Here is an 18,806-nt window from a genome sequence, read left to right as displayed (position 1 = left end):
CATTCATGGTGCCAGGGGCTTCGGAGAAAGACATTCTTTATAGTCACCCTACAGCACAGGACACAACCCCTTAAAGCAAAGTTATCTAATAGATTATAGAGGCATAAGTTTCCTAAACTGAACCACCCCTATGTGAGCCATCCATCCAGTTGATCCCTTCGTTGTTTGATAGAAGGGGTGATGCATTAGATGCCTCTACCCATATACTGCCCTCTCTCCTGCTTCCCTGAGTGAGAACCTGCAGCTACATCCCCCTCCTCCCCCTCTTCCCTGTCTTTTATTTACAGTTTTACACTAGATGGATTGCATTGGTTCCTGAGGAGGTTTCTGAGCATAGACAGGCTGACCTCTGCTGGAGAAAAGTGGAACTGAACCATTGGCCATTCCTCCCTAATGATCATTCAGATAAGCGCATTTCCATAAATAATGACGGATGTAATTTTATTAGTATTTGCATTTCTGTGTATGACATGGACAATTCATCATTCGCTGAGACTGTGACTATATCCCTAAGGACCTGTTTACATCTGCGTTCGAATTTCTGTTTGGGGAGTCCAATGGGGGACCCCCCAAACAGAAACCTATACACATAGAAAAGTGGTTACCTGAGAAAACACGCAGACCCCATAGAGTATAATGGGGTCTGTGGGGTTTCCGCTTGGCTTCCACATGATCCATACGGAAGGAAAAGTGCTGCAAGCAAATGCAAATAAGTTTCCAATCGGGGGTCCCCAAGTGGACTCCCCGAACACAGATGAGAACCGGACCTAACACAGAATGGCTGTATTATATCTATGCAGGGAGCCTAGGAAACATCTTCATCATCATCATCATCATCATCATCATCATCATCATCAATAGGGCTATGCTGAAGCCAAGGCAGTGAAGAATGTAAGAAGCCACTTAAGGAAGAAGAAATATGATGTAATTATTGTTTAGATCTTGTCATTGACTACTCGTACATCTCTCGTCTCGAGATCTCCACAGATGAAATATTGATGTCATTGAGAATCTGCACTTTGGTTATGGCAGAAAACTGCTTCATGCGATGCCGGTACTGGATGATCTTACTGTCATCTACGAAAACCTGGAAATGCTCTCTGTCTGAGTAAATCTCAATCTAAAATAAAAAAAAAAGATTGAAATTGGTAAATCAAATATTCCAAATAGGTCAATACTGTAAGAAGTCCTGCAGATGGATAGGTTACTGTCACCAGACCCAGCATATCACCCCAGCCCTGCAGATAGATAGGTTACTGTCACCAGACCCAGCATATCACCCCAGCCCTGCAGATAGATAGGTTACTGTCACCAGACCCAGCATATCACCCCAGCCCTGCAGATAGAGAGATTACTGTCACCAGACCCAGCATATCACCCCAGCCCTGCAGATAGAGAGGTTACTGTCACCAGAACCAGCATATCACCCCAGTCCTGCAGATAGATAGGTTACTGTCACCAGAACCAGCATATCACCCCAGCCCTGCAGATAGATAGGTTACTGCCACCAGATCCCAGCATATCACCCCATCCTGCAGATAGATAGCTTACTGTCACCAGAACCAGCATATCACCCCAGTCCTGCAGATAGATAGGTTACTGTCACCAGAACCAGCATATCACCCCAGCCCTGCAGATAGATAGGTTACTGCCACCAGATCCCAGCATATCACCCCAGTCCTGCAGATAGATAGCTTACTGTCACCAGAACCAGCATATCACCCCAGCCCTGCAGATAGATAGGTTACTGTCACCAGACCCAGCATATCACCCCAGCCCTGCAGATAGATAGGTTACTGTCACCAGGACCAGCATATCATCCCAGCCCTGCAGATAGATAGGTTACTGTCACCAGAACCAGCATATCACCCCAGCCCTGCAGATAGATAGGTTACTGTCACCAGAACCAGCATATCACCCCAGCCCTGCAGATAGATAGGTTACTGTCACCAGACCCAGCATATCACCCCAGTCCTGCAGATAGATAGGTTACTGTCACCAGAACCAGCATATCACCCCAGCCCTGCAGATAGATAGGTTACTGCCACCAGATCCCAGCATATCACCCCAGTCCTGCAGATAGATAGGTTACTGCCACCAGATCCCAGCATATCACCCCAGTCCTGCAGATAGATAGCTTACTGTCACCAGAACCAGCATATCACCCCAGCCCTGCAGATAGATAGGTTACTGTCACCAGACCCAGCATATCACCCCAGCCCTGCAGATAGATAGGTTACTGTCACCAGGACCAGCATATCATCCCAGCCCTGCAGATAGATAGGTTACTGTCACCAGAACCAGCATATCACCCCAGCCCTGCAGATAGATAGGTTACTGTCACCAGAACCAGCATATCACCCCAGCCCTGCAGATAGATAGGTTACTGTCACCAGACCCAGCATATCACCCCAGTCCTGCAGATAGATAGGTTACTGTCACCAGAACCAGCATATCACCCCAGCCCTGCAGATAGATAGGTTACTGCCACCAGATCCCAGCATATCACCCCAGTCCTGCAGATAGATAGGTTACTGCCACCAGATCCCAGCATATCACCCCAGTCCTGCAGATAGATAGCTTACTGTCACCAGAACCAGCATATCACCCCAGCCCTGCAGATGGATAGGTTACTGTCACCAGAACCAGCATATCATCCCAGCCCTGCAGATAGATAGGTTACTGTCACCAGAACCAGCATATCACCCCAGCCCTGCAGATAGATAGGTTACTGTCACCAGAACCAGCATATCACCCCAGCCCTGCAGATAGATAGGTTACTGTCACCAGACCCAGCATATCACCCCAGTCCTGCAGATAGATAGGTTACTGTCACCAGAACCAGCATATCACCCCAGCCCTGCAGATAGATAGGTTACTGCCACCAGATCCCAGCATATCACCCCAGTCCTGCAGATAGATAGGTTACTGTCACCAGAACCAGCATATCACCCCAGCCCTGCAGATAGATAGGTTACTGTCACCAGACCCAGCATATCACCCCAGCCCTGCAGATAGATAGGTTACTGTCACCAGGACCAGCATATCATCCCAGCCCTGCAGATAGATAGGTTACTGTCACCAGAACCAGAATATCACCCCTGTCCTGCAGATAGATAGGTTACTGTCACCAGACCCAGCATACCACCCCAACCCTGCAGATAGATAGGTTACTGTCACCAGACCCAGCAGATCACCCCAGCCCTGCAGATAGATAGGTTACTGCCACCAGATCCCAGCATATCACCCCAGCCCTGCAGATAGATAGGTTACTGTCAGCAGACCCAGTATATCACCCCAGCCCTGCAGATAGATAGGTTATAGGTTAAGCAGAAGACTGTTCTCAGACTTGGGGGCAGATTGGTTATGCCTCTGTTCTCTACAACACAACTTTATTTCTCAAGTTGTTAAAGGCAAGCAGGAGACAGTCCAGCCTACAGCAGTTGTACGTGGGCATTGCGCCCCTTAGTGCCGGGCATACAACCGAGGCGCATGTCTGGTGCCACCACTATTAATGCCAAAGAATAAACCATAGACTCACGCAAGTCTAATTTTACCTGGAAAGGATCATTGGCTTCCATGGGAAATGTATCAGTCCGTTCCTCTTGTCCCCAGTGGCTCGACAAGAATGAATTGCAGACAATGCTGCCCTCAGAAAAACGAGGATTAAAATGGAAAGCAATCTGGTCCCCGGAGTCGCTGAGGAAGTTGATTTCAAAGCTGTTTATGAAGGAAACAGAAGTAAAATTCTACATTGAGAGGATGCGGTGATATTATATTGACTACAATGACCCCCAAAAGAACAAGAAACTACCTGCAAAACAGATATATTTGGCCATCTTTCTACCTTGCATGTGTATCCCATATACTCCAAGCTGCTCTATTCAGTTTTGTGCAAAATCAGTAACAGAAGTTTCCTAATGGGATAGATTGTAGCCAAGTCCAGTACAATGTAAGGGGAAGATCATTTAGAGCAGATCATAGTATAATATAGGGGGAAGATGATCTACAGTAGAATATAGTATATATTAGGGATCGTATACAGCGTTCATAGTACAGTATAGGGGGAAGATGGCTCCAGCATAGGGGCACATACCAGGAAAGCGACAGTACACTGAATTCAGCAGTGTCCGCTTTGTAGCGGTATATAACACCGCATATACATGAGGACTTGAAAAGTTCTCTTTAAATACATTTTCAGTCCTGCTGTATATGACTACGGCGGCATTGATATGATGAAGCCATTACCATCTATTAATTCATTTTTGATCTATGAAGGATGGAAAGTGACCGATAGACACAATGACGTAAAATATCCATAAAATGTCACATAAAGGTGAAACGTTCTTACTCATTGTCAGTGGAACTCGTCTCGCCCTTTACTAATAGACTCCATCCAGGACACAATCCGTGTGGACAGGACGCTTCAAACTACCGAGAAAGGAAGGTTAGAAAATCAAAACTGTATCCCCGGGTGGCGCCATTCTACTAGTTTCCCATTTAGAGGATGGAGTCACCACCAACTTGCCCACAGCACCATGTCGTTGGCACACCGGACTACTGGATGGATCCTAGAGGAGAAGAAGCTGATAGGTCTCCGATACAAGAGCTGGACAGAGAAGGGTCATGGGCATGACTAGGCCAGGGATGGACCCTGTTTGGCAGAAGAAATCCCTTGGGTCTGACCCTTTATCAGGCCATGTAGCATGACTAAGATGGCACCAAGGAGAAATCCGTCCAAGAGCTAATCTGTATCTCCTCCGAGGAAGCAATACTGACACTATAAGACCCCTATACAAGCTATAGTGGTCTACACAAGGAGAAACATTCCCCTGAAACCTTAGAATGTAGACGCAATGGTCCGCCAAGGACTAGGGTTGAGCGATCGTGTTCAGAAAAGATCAGATTCCGATCGGTGATCGAGAAAATTTCATGATCGCGATCGGAATTCCGAACACGATCTTTTTAGGTGGGATCGAGATCGGTACTATTTCCCACAATGCTTTGCTTAGCCTTCACACTGAGTATACGCTCCGCTCATTCTGAGTGGAGTGTATACTCAGTGTGAAGGCTCCGCTGCGGTTCCATAGGAATGAATGGAAGCAGCCGGCACACAGCCTTAACCCCCTGTGCGCCGGCTGCCTCCATTCATTCTAATGGGAGACTAAACTAACATCTCTAGTAGCTACTTACCTCCAGAGATGGCTGCTCCGGTGCCCGGTGTTCTCCTTCTTCTTCGCCTCGCTGCCGCTCCACGTTGCTCTTCTCGCCTCGCTGCCGCCACCTCCCAGGTTAGTGTGTAAAGAGCTAGGAAGGTGGGGCTTGTGGCTTAGGAGAGTGTGGGCGGGTACAGGGCGGGGAGACGTGACGTCTCCCCGCCCAGTACCCGCCCACACTCTCCTAACCCACCCACACTTTCCTAATCTGGGAGGCAGGGGGCAGCGAGGCAAGAAGAACGAGAACACCGGGCACCGGACCAGCCATCTCTGCAGGTAAGTGGACACCAGGGGGGACTAAGTAGCCCGAGGATTAAGAAAAATCCTCTGGCTACTTAGTGATTCACTACACAGCATGGATATTAGCAATTAAAGCGTTGAATGGTTAGATTCCATGCTGTATAGTGAATAGGATTGCTTTTAAAATCCAATCTCCGATTAATAAAAAAAAAATCCCATTGACTTGTATTGGGATCGGAATTGGGATCGAGATCGGGTTCGAATGAAAAATGATCGGAAATCGGATTTTAAAACCAATCCTGAAAAGTCAAGATCGGCTCAACCCTACCAAGGACCTGTGGACACAAAACAGTCAAACATTGGAAATGAGGATTTTCCAAAATTGCTAATTACAATGTCTGTTATTGCAGAAACCTCAAAATCCTGAAGTTCTCGCAAACTGGGGAAAGTCAGAAAGTGACGACTTGACTTATGGAAATTTACAAACTTGGGTCCTAAGGTGAAATCTTTCTATTTTCAGATTTAATATACGCCGCATGAAATTGGTGTTACAACGCTGGGGCTTCTGCACAATCCTTCCTCAGCAGGCCACTGATACGCTTGATCAGAGAACACAAGGTCTGGAAATGAAGTCCTGGGCAGCCGGGAGCAGGTTTTTTTTCTAATCTGCCACACAGAAATACAGCACCTGTGAACCGCCGCCGCCTCGCTGCCGTCCTACTGACTCAGAGCCATCCAAGTATATAAAATCCACTGTCAGCTTCTGCTCTCTGCCCCTGCGCAGACAAGCTCTGATTTTAACCCTGGAAATTTCAGAAATGCAGAAAGATCTGCAGTTTTTAGGATCATTTGTTTCCTATCTGCTCTGTATTTGCTTGTTGTGGCTTAAAACAGAATCCAACATATCACCCCAGCCCTGCAGATAGATGGGAAAGGGTCACCTGAATCAGACTGAGTTTTCCCCTTGTGAATCGCTGCCTCCGTAGTCAAGATATCATTATTTTTCTCAATGTGCAAATGAGCTCTCTGGAGCAATGAAAATGTTCTCGTTATTCCAAAGAGTTCATTTGCATAATGACAAAATGGTGAAAATATATCAGTAACAGAGACAGCGAACAAGGTCCTGGTGATACTAACCTATCTATCTGCAGGGCTGGGGTGATATGCTGGATCTGGTGACAGTAATCTATCTATCTGCAGGGCTGGGGTGATATACTGGTTCTGGTGACAGTAACCTATCTATCTGCAGGGCTGGGGTGATATGCTGGATCTGGTGACAGTAACCTATCTATCTGCAGGGCTGGGGTGATATGCTGGTTCTGGTGACAGTAACCTATCTATCTGCAGGGCTGGGGTGATATGCTGGTTCTGGTGACAGTAACCTATCTATCTGCAGGGCTGGGGTGATATGCTGGTTCTGGTGACAGTAACCTATCTATCTGCAGGGCTGGGGTGATATGCTGGTTCTGGTGACAGTAACCTATCCATCTGCAGGACTGGGGTGATATGCTGGTTCTGGTGACAGTAACCTATCTATCTGCAGGGCTGGGGTGATATGCTGGTTCTTTGTACTACAAGACGACCACCCTCATTATGTCTCCGTTCTCTTTGTGATGGAGAATTTTCTACCAGGTCTTTCTATCATCACCTCCAGCACTTTATTGATTCTCTTTATTCACATTCGGACCCTTAAAATCCCGACCAAGGATCAATCCTGAGATTGGAAATTTTTTTCAAGGATTCATACATTTACAGGATTCCATGTATCCAAGACTGTTTGTGGTTTTACTCATTTGTTTCCACTTTATAAAATGTTATTTCCCCTGGAGACTGTCAGTAAGTTGCTGCTAACAGATCCTTAGCTCTTATTGTATACATTAAGTTCATGATGGTTTCCTGTGGTCAGGAGTCTGTATGGTTTCTCTTACTAACACATTAATACCCGATTTACTAACATGGGGCAATCATATCCGTTTATAAGCACATCTGTCATCAGCAGCTAACCTGCTTGTTGATGGTTTCCAGATTATTTTCTTTCTAAAAGCTTCCTGAAAATAAGGGAACAGAGCGCAGGGATAGTGAGAACCTATAACAAAATGCCATAGACTGCTAAATCCTAAGTTTTCTTACCTTTAATGCCATCGTCGCCAACGCTCAGCAGATTTGCAGGGCAGACCAACCCGTAGCCCCTCATATACCATCGGGTGCAGCAGCCAACCACGTGCTGGGGATTAACGGCAACACAATGCTGATTTGTTATGCCGCGATGACGGGCACACCAGACCTCGGGGATAGGTCGCCCACAACACAATGGCTGATCTCGGCCTGTGCTTGGCTGCCAGTAATTCTGTATGTGACACATTCCTGACATGTCCTGGATTAAGTGATGTCATATTGTGATCTTAACGGCAGCGAAACTGCGACCATCAGCATTAACCCATGTCAGACAGTCCTGCACAGCCCTTGTCATTGTGGTATATTCGCTTTCAAAGTGACAATCTTTTGCATCTACACTAAATAGATTAAAAATTCTGAGCTGAACATTTCTTAATCGGAGTTTCTTTTGTGTGACGCAGAGCTCCAAATCTGAGTAAAATTCTAACTACCTGCTGCCACCACTAGAGGGAGCTTAGGAGTTCACTGCATACTGTTTTTGTTGTTGAGTTCAATGTGTAGGCAGAAAATTTTTAATTTCCCTGCAAGTAGTTAGAATTTTATCACAGAACTCGGGTTTGAAGAGAAGTTTGAGTTTTGTAGCAGAAAGAGTACAAAAAGGTGCACATTAAATTCCGCATTTCAGGAATGGTTTAAGTAATAAAAAAAAATAACATCCTATAATTCAGTTAATGGCCATGAATTTTTTTAAAGAAGCAATCCAGTATTTTTTGTCCCCTCTTTTTTAAAGTTAGCCTGTGTCATGTTACTGGATATCTGTATTTTATAGTTATGTGCTCGCCTCTGGAGCCCCGACCTCCTCTATGCTCTTCACAAAGTGAAGGAGGTCAAAATCACAATGTCGGGGAATTAGAGTCTTGATCTGACTCCTGTAACCCTGCTTAGAAAACTTGCCCTGGGGCAACACGGTGGCTCAGAGGTTAGCACTGCAGCCTTGCAGTTCTGGAGTCCTGGGCTTGAATCCTGCCAGCAACAACATTTGCAAGGAGTTTGTATGTTCCTCCCATTCTACAAAGACTGATAGGAAAAAAAGTGTACATTGTGAGTCCCATATAGGGCTCACAATCTACATTAAGGAAAAAGAAAACTTACCCTCGTTTTCACTCAATACTCTGTGTATTAGTAGAACAATGCTCTGGAGGGGAGCATATAACTTACAATAAAGCTGTCAGCTATATGAGGCTTATAATGAGTCTACCTTACAGTTGCCTGGACTGATGCTGATATCCTAGTTATATCACTTGTAAACCAGGAGTAGGAGCAGAGGAGATACAATAATAAAGGCAATCAGATAGATAGTAAGAGGTTCCTGTTTATGGACCTTATTATATCACCAAAGGGGGCATTAAACTGTATGGGTACACAATGGGGATATTATACTGTGTCAGGGTACTAAGGGGGTATTATACACTGTAATGGGGCTTTATGGAGAGTGGGGACACCGAAAGGACATTATACCACATTGAGGCGACTATGGGGCATTATACTATGTGGAAGACAGTAAGGCGGCATTATTCTGTGTGGGGCATTTTACCATGTTGAGACAATTATGGGTGCATTATACTTTATGGGAGCATTTAGGAGGCTTCACTACTGCATGTTATACAGAGGATGGCATTACTACTGTATGGGGGCACTAAAGGAACTAGGAGGTGTCAGGGGACATGGGCAAGGCCGTGCGGGACTAGAGGTGAGCCTTAACCTGTAAACAGTAGCGCCATACCCCCGCTATAGACCATCCATAAGTCATCCTACAAGAACTCAGACACATAATGAGAATATCAGATCCGTCAAGAGCAGCTTGTTGATGGTTTCCAAGATAGACTCCTTCTTTACTATCTGTATGAGCAGATATAATAAAAATGAAGAATTGGTAGAAAAATAATCACTTTGGGGTCTTTTGAGTCCAGGCAAGAACGAGACGCCAGCGGAATCAACAGCTGAGATACCGCACACACGACATTGTGAATCCCCATCCCGAAATAGGCCCTAAGAAGATGTAATGTCAGGCCCTGATATCCCCGGACACAGGTTACTATTAATAATGAAGGATATGAAGTGTCGCGGAGGTCGCCGGCGGCTGTGAAGACGTGACAGGGCCACACATTGTAACTATCACAACAGGAAAGTGGAGGGCGACAAAGTAACTGCAGCAAAACAAATCTAATAATAGGAGTCCAGGAAGCGGCTGAAGATTTGTGGAAAATCAAAGAAATGCAGAAAACAAGGGGGACGGAGTCAATAGAAGGGACATCTCCGATTCTGCAATATACAAATCCGCCCCTGTGACCCTTCACCCCATAGAGACATCTCCCGAGCGCAGCTTAACGCTTCCTGACATTGGCATGTGCTGGCTTTGTTGTATTGAGTCCGAACCAAGATGGAGCCAAATGTCATGGCTATTTTTCCACATGGCAGCTCCGGCAGCGATTTCCTGTGGGCCATGACTAAAGCCCTGTGTAACAAGCGGGATTATGGGATTAGGGTGCCGCTCCTTTTTCTGGTTTGGATTAATGCGCCTTTTGTGCAGTGACTAATGTGGGTGTCGTATGCCAATGGGTAGGTCACATGACCGCGCCGCCATGTAGTTAACGCCAGTTATGTCTGGTATGTAAGTGCAGGTATCAATGTATGGACACAGGAGTTGCATTGTTTCTTAAAGGGGATGTCTAGGACTTAAAATTGATGACTTGTCCTTGAAGATGTCTGAGGATCCCATAGCCAGGACCCGCACGGATTGGCTTTTTGAAGCTGATCACCTGCAGCCCTTGCAAACAGCTGAACGTCCGGGGGCCTGGGTGTCGGAATCTCATAGTTCTCTAAACCAATGACCTATCCTAAGGATAAACCGTCAATGACTTGGCTTGATCAGTAGTAAACGCCCCCATCCTTATTTTTACAAAAGTTGTCATAAACTACAGAGGTTCTGAGTTTGCAACAAAGACTTTTTTCAGGCCTGAGGCTGTTTGGTACAGGCCGGGTCATTAGTATCAGATAGGTGGGGGTCCGACACTCAGAATGACCACCGTCTTCTTATATACTTCTCCCTTCTGCTAAATCCACTGCTGACTTAAAGAACCGAAGCAGAATCTGCACCAAAACAGCGACAAAAACTCAGCGCGTCTTCAACTTTAGACAACACTGAGATCTGAAACATGACCAGTTATTGATGGCCGCCCAGAGCAATGAAAGTGTCGCCGTAACACATCAATGTCGGTATCTTGTGTGTCAGCGTCTGGTGAGTGATGAAGTGTTTGCTGGACACTAGATGGCGCAATAAAACCACCACTGGGGTCTGAAGTAGTAGGAAACAGAACCGATTCTAGCAATCTTCCATCTGTCAGGATCTGAATTATTTTATACAGTGGTTGTGTATTTTCGAGTGGTGTTTGTTCGGGGATTTGAACCAGTGTCCTGTGACTCGCTGGTCATTCTCTTCGGCACTGAGCTGTTAGGTTAGAGGTTGGTATCTGCCTCAGTGTAGACTTCAGCTCGCTTTGTGTCTCACTAGATGCGGCTTCAGGTGTCTGACATTGTCGTTAATCTATCAAGTCTTTCCGGGGTCTGTATACGGCTGACTACTGGCTTCAGTCCTCGCCGGTTTTCACGATTACCAGCTAGGATTCTTGGCCCAGTTTAGTTGGCGTTGTACGATATCAGGAGCTGAATTGGAAGTGGTGTGAGTTTTGTTCTGTGAGAGTGTGTTTTACCCTCAACATTTCTACTCAACCCCTCAGCCGCAAAATCACGGCCGCAAAATAACATGGCGTATACGATCCTAACTCCCATTGAAATCAATGGGAGCTTTTACGGCGCGCAAACTCTCACACGCCGTATACGTGCCAGATCACGCCAGATCCTGCCCTACTATAATTCTGCCTCAAAATAAGTGCAAAATCCCATCTTGTGCGTTGTTTTCAATGGCGGCAGAGATCGCAGACGGAGATCTGTCTGACATTCTTGTGACGTATATATGTGACATTACTGGTGAATGATCCAGAAAATAAACATGGCCGTCTCCAGCGCCGTGGATGGAAAATCAATGTAACCCTCCTAAATCTGTCAGCAGCCTAACAAGAGACATCGCCATTCACCGTCACACATTTCCGATCTGACAGGCGCTGTGTTCATGTGTCAGCTCTTATCAGTAGTCCTAAGACCTGGCAGGAAGCCGCCATATGCTGGTGACCACATAGACGCACATACTATATGTCTTCCTGTAACACCATACGCCGGCACGCTACTAAACAGGTGCGATCCACGACGCCGGATCACAATGGCTTTTCCGTCTGTACATAATAAACTTATTTCCCTCCGGTGTTAAAGGTGATTTGTACAGGGAACATCCTGACTTCGGTCTATAGCGCCTCATGGTCATTATGGATTGTCATGGTCTGAGTAAGAAAGCAGAAATTGGATTCAAGATGGCGGAGACGTGTGCGAATATGAATCATACGCACAAATATTCACAAGATTTGTTGATCCAGAGGCGATGTTATTATAGGTTGGGGTCCCTTAAAATCTGAGACTACAATAATCGGAGGAGTAGGTAGGCCACACCTAAACGCATACCTCCCAACTGTCCCGATTTCCGCGGGACATTCACGATTTCGGTGTCCTGTCCCGCGGTCCCGGTTGGAGGGAGGTATGTCCCAATTTCAACTCAGATCTGTGTCTGGAGGACGCAGATCTGAGTTGAATACATACGCGACTAAACAGCTCATCTCTTGCTTTGCCGCGTCGCTCATCACATCGCGCCTACAACTGTGTTAGTGAGACTGCGGAGAGAGCGGCGGGAGAGCGAGGAAAAGGTGAGTTTAAGTGGTTTCTGTGTGTAGACATTGAGGTGGAGCATGAAACTGGGGGCAGATGAAGGAGGGGATGGCATGACACTGAGGACACTCTGGGGGCAGAGATGGGGGGACATGAATCTGGGGGCAGTAATGGGGGGACATGAATCTGGGGGCAGAGATGGGGGGACATGAAACTGGGGGCAGAGATGGAGGGACATGAATCTGGGGGCAGAGATGGGGGACCATTAATCTGGGGGAAGAGATGGGGGGTATTAATCTGGGGGCAGAGATGGAGGGACATGAATCTGGGGGCAGAGATGTGGGGACATGAAACTGGGGGCAGAGATGGAGGGACATGAATCTGGGGGCAGAGATGGGGGACCATTAATCTGGGGGAAGAGATGGGGGGTATTAATCTGGGGGCAGAGATGGAGGGACATGAATCTGGGGGCAGAGATGTGGGGACATGAATTTGGGGCAGAGATGGGGGACCATTAATCTGGGGGAAGAGATGAGGGGTATTAATCTGGGGGCAGAGATGGGGGGCATGAATCTGGGACAGATGGAGGGGACATGAAACTGGGGGCAGATGAAGGGTGTATATGAAACTGGGGGAGAGATAGAGGGGGGGACATATAATTTATGGGTGACTGTAGGAGGATTATACTGTGTGGGGGCACATGAAAAATTAATGAGAATGGGCGGAGTCAACATAAAAGTGGGTGGAGCTAAATTTACCGTGGCGCCCTAAGTGCGCCACACATTTTGTCCCTCTTTCGGTTCTTCAAAAGTTGGGAGGTATGCCTAAACCCTAACCGTTCTTCACCTATATGGTGGTCCATTGATCTGATCCTCTTTCAACCTTCCAACCTCTTCTGTGACACCAGTAGCCCCAAATACTACTGAGACCGGTCATTGGGCCTCATCAATCACACAAGGGCCCCATGTCATGACACACAGCGTCAAAGCACCATGACGTAAGGCCTCAACAATGACACCATTGAGGAGACTGGAAGATGCTGGAGACGCCCAAAATAGAAGACTCCATCAAGGAACAGTACTTGTCAGTCACCTCCTTGGGGGTTTCCATATCCTGACGGGAAAATCACTTAAAGGGCTTCTCCATGTGTTGTCCTGGTATGTGACGATGGCAGCCAATGGCTGGTCATGCTGTGATGTCTCCATCTTACTGATGTCACATTGGTCTATAGTCTTGTTTCAGCTGGGTCTAAGCCCCTTACCAAATTTCCCAAGGAGATCTCCATCCATGATTCGTTTCCCATAATACCTTCTACTATTATAAGTGGTATTAATGGCTGTCGATTCCGATACCGCAGGAAATATTCACTTTTTTGACAAATGTGTAATGAACATTGTGAACTTTTATTTTCTTTGCTGTGAGATTTGTTGCTTTTACCAGAACCGCACATAAATTACTGTCATGGCCGCTTATGAGCAGAAAACTAATGTCTTGATGTTGTCGCTTGTTGCCCAAATTGCTTCCATGTGTGTCCGCTCCGAGGTCGTATTCGCTCTAATGGGTTACACTCGCCGGTTCCTGTAAGTAATATTTCTTCGGAGTCTCTTCTTAAACTGTCAAAGTCTGTATTCTCTTAGGTCGCGCTGAAGTTTTTTTAGGGCATACGGACTTCATTTTGTCATTAGGTTTTCACGATGATGTCATGAGAAAGTGAATCTGAGCCAAAGTTGAGTGTCGCAATGAAAATTACACAATAAAAGTGCTGTTTTCTTAGTGGGAATGCCACGTGTAGCCTTGGTTAAGGGGTGTTTGTCACAGCAGTGGGCTCTACTCTGTTCTAGTATAGGATAGACCCCTGCCAGCACCTTCCACCACTACAGAGATCATCTGGACTCATCTATCTATCTATCTATCTATCTATCTATCTATCTATCTCCTATCTATCTATCTATCTATCTATCTATCTATCTATCTATCTATCTCCTATCTATCTATCTATCTATCTATCTATCTATCTATCTATCTCCTATCTATCTATCTATCTATCTATCTATCTATCTTCTATCTATCTATCTATCTATCTATCTATCTATCTATCTATCTCCTATCTATCTATCTATCTATCTATCTATCTATCTATCTATCTATCTCCTATCTATCTATCTATCTATCTATCTATCTCCTATCTATCTATCTATCTATCTATCTATCTATCTATCTATCTATCTTCTATCTATCTATCTATCTATCTCCTATCTATCTATCTATCTATCTATCTATCTATCTATCTCCTATCTATCTATCTATCTATCTATCTCCTATCTATCTATCTATCTATCTATCTATCTATCTATCTCCTATCTATCTATCTATCTATCTATCTATCTATCTATCTATCTATCTATCTATCTCCTATCTATCTATCTATCTATCTTGATAGAGCCCTGCCAGGACCTTCCACCACTGCAAAGTTCATCTGGACCCTTCTTTCTTTCTTTCTTTCTTTCTTTCTTTCTTTCTTTCTTTCTTTCTTTCTTTCTTTCTTTCTTTCTTTCTTTCTTTCTTTCTTTCTTTCTTTCTATCTCCTATCTATCTATCTATCTATCTATCTATCTATCTATCTATCTATCTATCTATCTAGAGCCCTACCTGGACCTTCCACCACTACAAAGGTCTTCTGGACCCTTCTATCTATCTATCTCTCTTGATAGAGCCCTGCCAGGACCTTCCACCATCACAAATGTCTTCTGGACCCTCTTGTTTGGTTCGGTTCTACACCGCCTGGGCTCTGATTAACTCTTTCTTTGTACATGGCACTTAAGACAGTCAAGGGGTTAATATCTGGATCCCCTGGTTTCCTAAGGGAAAGTAGGGTTTAATATTTACATCCCTGGGGGGTGGTCTACAGCAGTGAAGGGGTTAATGCCTGGATTTCTTGTAGTCTGGAGTTATTACTAGTATCACTGGTGGTCTAGGGGGGAAAAAAAGTCTTAAAGGGGTTTTCCGGAGCCAAATGATTTTTTCCTATTGATGACCTACATATATGGTAGGTCATCAGTATCTGATCTGTGGGGGTCCGACACGTGGACCCCTCATCAACTGATCTGGGTGCAGTGGATGTGGCCTGTTTCAATTCGAGCAATTCTGTGCCTGTTTAATAGGAACTCCCTCTCCCCGTTCTATGTTGTAGCTTCCGACGGCCAGATTAGCTGATCTGTGTGGGGTCCGACTGTCAGAGCACCACAGATCAGATCCTTATCCTGTGTATAGATAGTATGAAACAAGCATTAGAGGCTGGAACTCCCCCCTTTTAAAATTAGATGAACTGCAATACCAGTTACAACCTATGGTAAAGGGAGGCGCTCTTTTGGTGATTCTTATCTTTTATTCTTCTCAAAGCTAGACTATTAGGTGCCTGTAGAGTAAGCAGAACGGGTTAGAGACCATCTATAGTGCCTATGTGTCCTATCATTGTATGTCTATCAGGTTATGACGGTAATATCAGATTAGTAATAAGATAGGCGTAATTAAAGGGATTTCCTGCTTTAGGCCTCGCGTTGCAGGAAAACAGCTTTTTTGTTGTTGTTGCTGCAAAACCAGGAATGGATTGAGCCAAAATGAGAAGTCTTAGAACTTCTTAGATATTTCTGATTCCTTTTGTTTCCATTCTTGTCTTTGGCAACAAAATCTGCAACAAAATAAGCTGCGTTTCTGCAATGTGGGGTCTCAGCTGTAGATTGGTTTTTCATGGTGACACCTGGACCCAGCACAGATCAGCTGTTGCGCCACCTCCGGGTGCTGCAGGTTATATAGACATTGTAATGACCTTAGTAGATCCCTAGGGGGCAGTATAGCAAAAGGAATACACGTGTGAGCCCTGTAAGACGTCTTCTCCTTGTATGAACCTACAGTATAGGACTTGACTCATCCTAAAGCAATAACGTTTTACTTCTGGTGAGTGAACTCCTGTCCTGGTGTCTAAAGAGGAAGAAAATCAAAAATCGTCATAAATCATATACAAAAAGATTCCAAGATTCCCTATTAACCCCTTGTCTCTCCCGTCCTCCGTCACCCGCTTGCACTTCTTATTTAATGACTGCATGTCCCGTCCGCCATATGCCGAGCCCTGCCGGGAGCCTTATTACCTCCATGTCTGTGACCTGAGCAAGCGACAGATGGAAAAATCCTCCTAATGTATAAAATAGACGTTGTGGTAAGAAGGAGACGACTGGTTGAGCCTGGGAAAGGTCAGGATCACATATGTCACGTCCAAGGTCCACAGCTGGATGTATAGCGCCAGGTACCAAAGCCCAATGACCTCCATCATCTGAACGGTGCCGTCACCCTCAGCATTTTGGTATCTTCTTTATTGAAACCTGTTCGGTTATTTCAAAGTTATAAGCCCTGCTAAGGTTAATATATTAGAGTAATATTAGATTCTAGTAGTCAAGTGGGCGGTAACACTGCATTGCATACAGCAAACAGAAACCCCTCCCCAGGGAAACAACAGTGTCCCCGCCCACTTGGCTAGTAGACCCTAATCTGCATCAACATTTACAGGGCTTTATATCTTTGGAATAGCTGAACGGATTTGGATAACCAAAACACCAAAATGCTCAGGGTGACAGCGCCGATCAGATGATGGAGGTCATTGGGATATTCAGACCTGGCGACAGCACCTCTTTGAAATAAATTTGTCATTTAACTTAGATGTTTCCAAAGGAGAGAAGCGGCTCCTAAGGTGCCTGGCAGCTGCTTATCTCCATCCTATGTTGACTCTTAAAGTTGCCCAAGGATCAGAGACTCTTCTGTGTGACAAGTATACAATAAAAGGGAACATATATGAGGGTTGGCTTACATTACTTACTTTCTATACTTTATTTCAGGAAGTGACGGTTCCTTCTTAGTCAGTTTTTTCTTCTGCTGGTCAAGAGGAAGCTGCGGGGTATGAAGGGTGTTGTCAAACTAAAGAGTAAACCACAAAATCTGATACAGATCTGAGTTTACATTAAACAGTAAACAATGTAAAAATTGAGGTGCTATATATGAAATATATCCTGTATCTATAGACAGGACTGAGGGGAGGGGAGAAGCTGAGCTGTGTGATATATAGGGTTATATGATAGAGGAGAGAAGCTGAGCTGTGTGATATATAGGGTTATATGATAGAGGAGAGAAGCTGAGCTGTGTGATATATAGGGTTATATGATAGAGGAGAGAAGCTGAGCTATGTGAACTCTCTATCATATAACCCTATATATCACACAGCTCAGCTTCTCTCCTCTATCATATAACCCTATATATCACACAGCTCAGCTTCTCTCCTCTATCCTATACCCCTATATATCACATAGCTCAGCTTCTCTCCTCTATCATATAACCCTATATATCACAGAGCTCAGCTTCTCTCCTCTATCATATAACCCTATATATCACAGAGCTCAGCTTCTCTCCTCTATCATATAACCCTATATATCACACAGCTCAGCTTCTCTCCTCTATCATATAACCCTATATATCACACAGCTCAGCTTCTCTCCTCTATCATATATCCCTATATATCACACAGCTCAGCTTCTCTCCTCTATCATATAACCCTATATATCACACAGCTCAGCTTCTCTCCTCTATCATATAACCCTATATATCACACAGCTCAGCTTCTCTCCTCTATCATATTTTATGCCCAGATTAATCAGCAGACATTACATGTCAGTTTCCTATTAGCAGCCACATATATCTGTATGCAGTTATCGCCCCCTGCTGGTGACTGCAGACAACGTGGATTCTATCTTACAGTATAGTTCTCTGCTAACACTGTTTATAAGATATAATTGTATTTCTGATGGTAATCACTATAATTCTGGGTCTCCGGTCACATGACATTCTCCTCTTCTGGCGGCGTCACCGAGGACTGACATGACTGTTTTGATTTCCCTTTCATAAGGTTTATTTTTATTTGTCAGTAAATTGCAGTAACGTGTGTTAGGCGGTATTGTCCCCCGAGGGCTGTGCTATGGCTTGTTTATATGTACTTCATGTCCTACATTGCTTTCTGTCTAGGTTAACTGAGGATTTGCAAACATTTTGTCATTTTCTAGTCTCTGTCTCTTTCGATGGGATTATTCACTTTTATTACATGGCTGTAGGAGACAGGATATTCTATATTCAGCATGTGACAGCACTGAAATAGTTAACCCCAGTTTGATGGTCTATTCACACATGACAGAAATGGCAGCAATATCGCCGTCACTATGCTGCACAGGGTGGCTTATAATATAGAGGTGGTGAAGAATCCATGCACTAAGCACCCATACACATAGGTGTGCAGTACCAGCATGCACGTCAGCAACAGTAGTCCCCATTACCGTGCCCCATGAGAGCCCTACTATATCTATAACA

At 45.0% G+C, this 18,806-nt stretch overlaps 1 protein-coding gene across 1 annotated transcript; it reads right to left on the bottom strand.

The window, feature by feature from the left end:
- Nucleotides 1–814: 814 nt before the first annotated feature.
- GRIFIN (galectin-related inter-fiber protein) lies at nt 815–7,598 on the bottom strand. Its single transcript, XM_075284760.1, is given in 6 exon segments — nt 815–1,120; nt 3,558–3,720; nt 4,352–4,462; nt 5,785–5,895; nt 7,461–7,504; nt 7,587–7,598. Coding segments are annotated over 6 exon segments (609 nt in total). The 3' UTR covers nt 815–952.
- Nucleotides 7,599–18,806: the final 11,208 nt, after the last annotated feature.

Source organism: Leptodactylus fuscus, chromosome 8, assembly GCF_031893055.1.
Source record: "Leptodactylus fuscus isolate aLepFus1 chromosome 8, aLepFus1.hap2, whole genome shotgun sequence".
Lineage (NCBI taxonomy): Eukaryota > Metazoa > Chordata > Amphibia > Anura > Leptodactylidae > Leptodactylus > Leptodactylus fuscus.
This window is presented reverse-complemented; position numbering and strand designations above follow the sequence as displayed.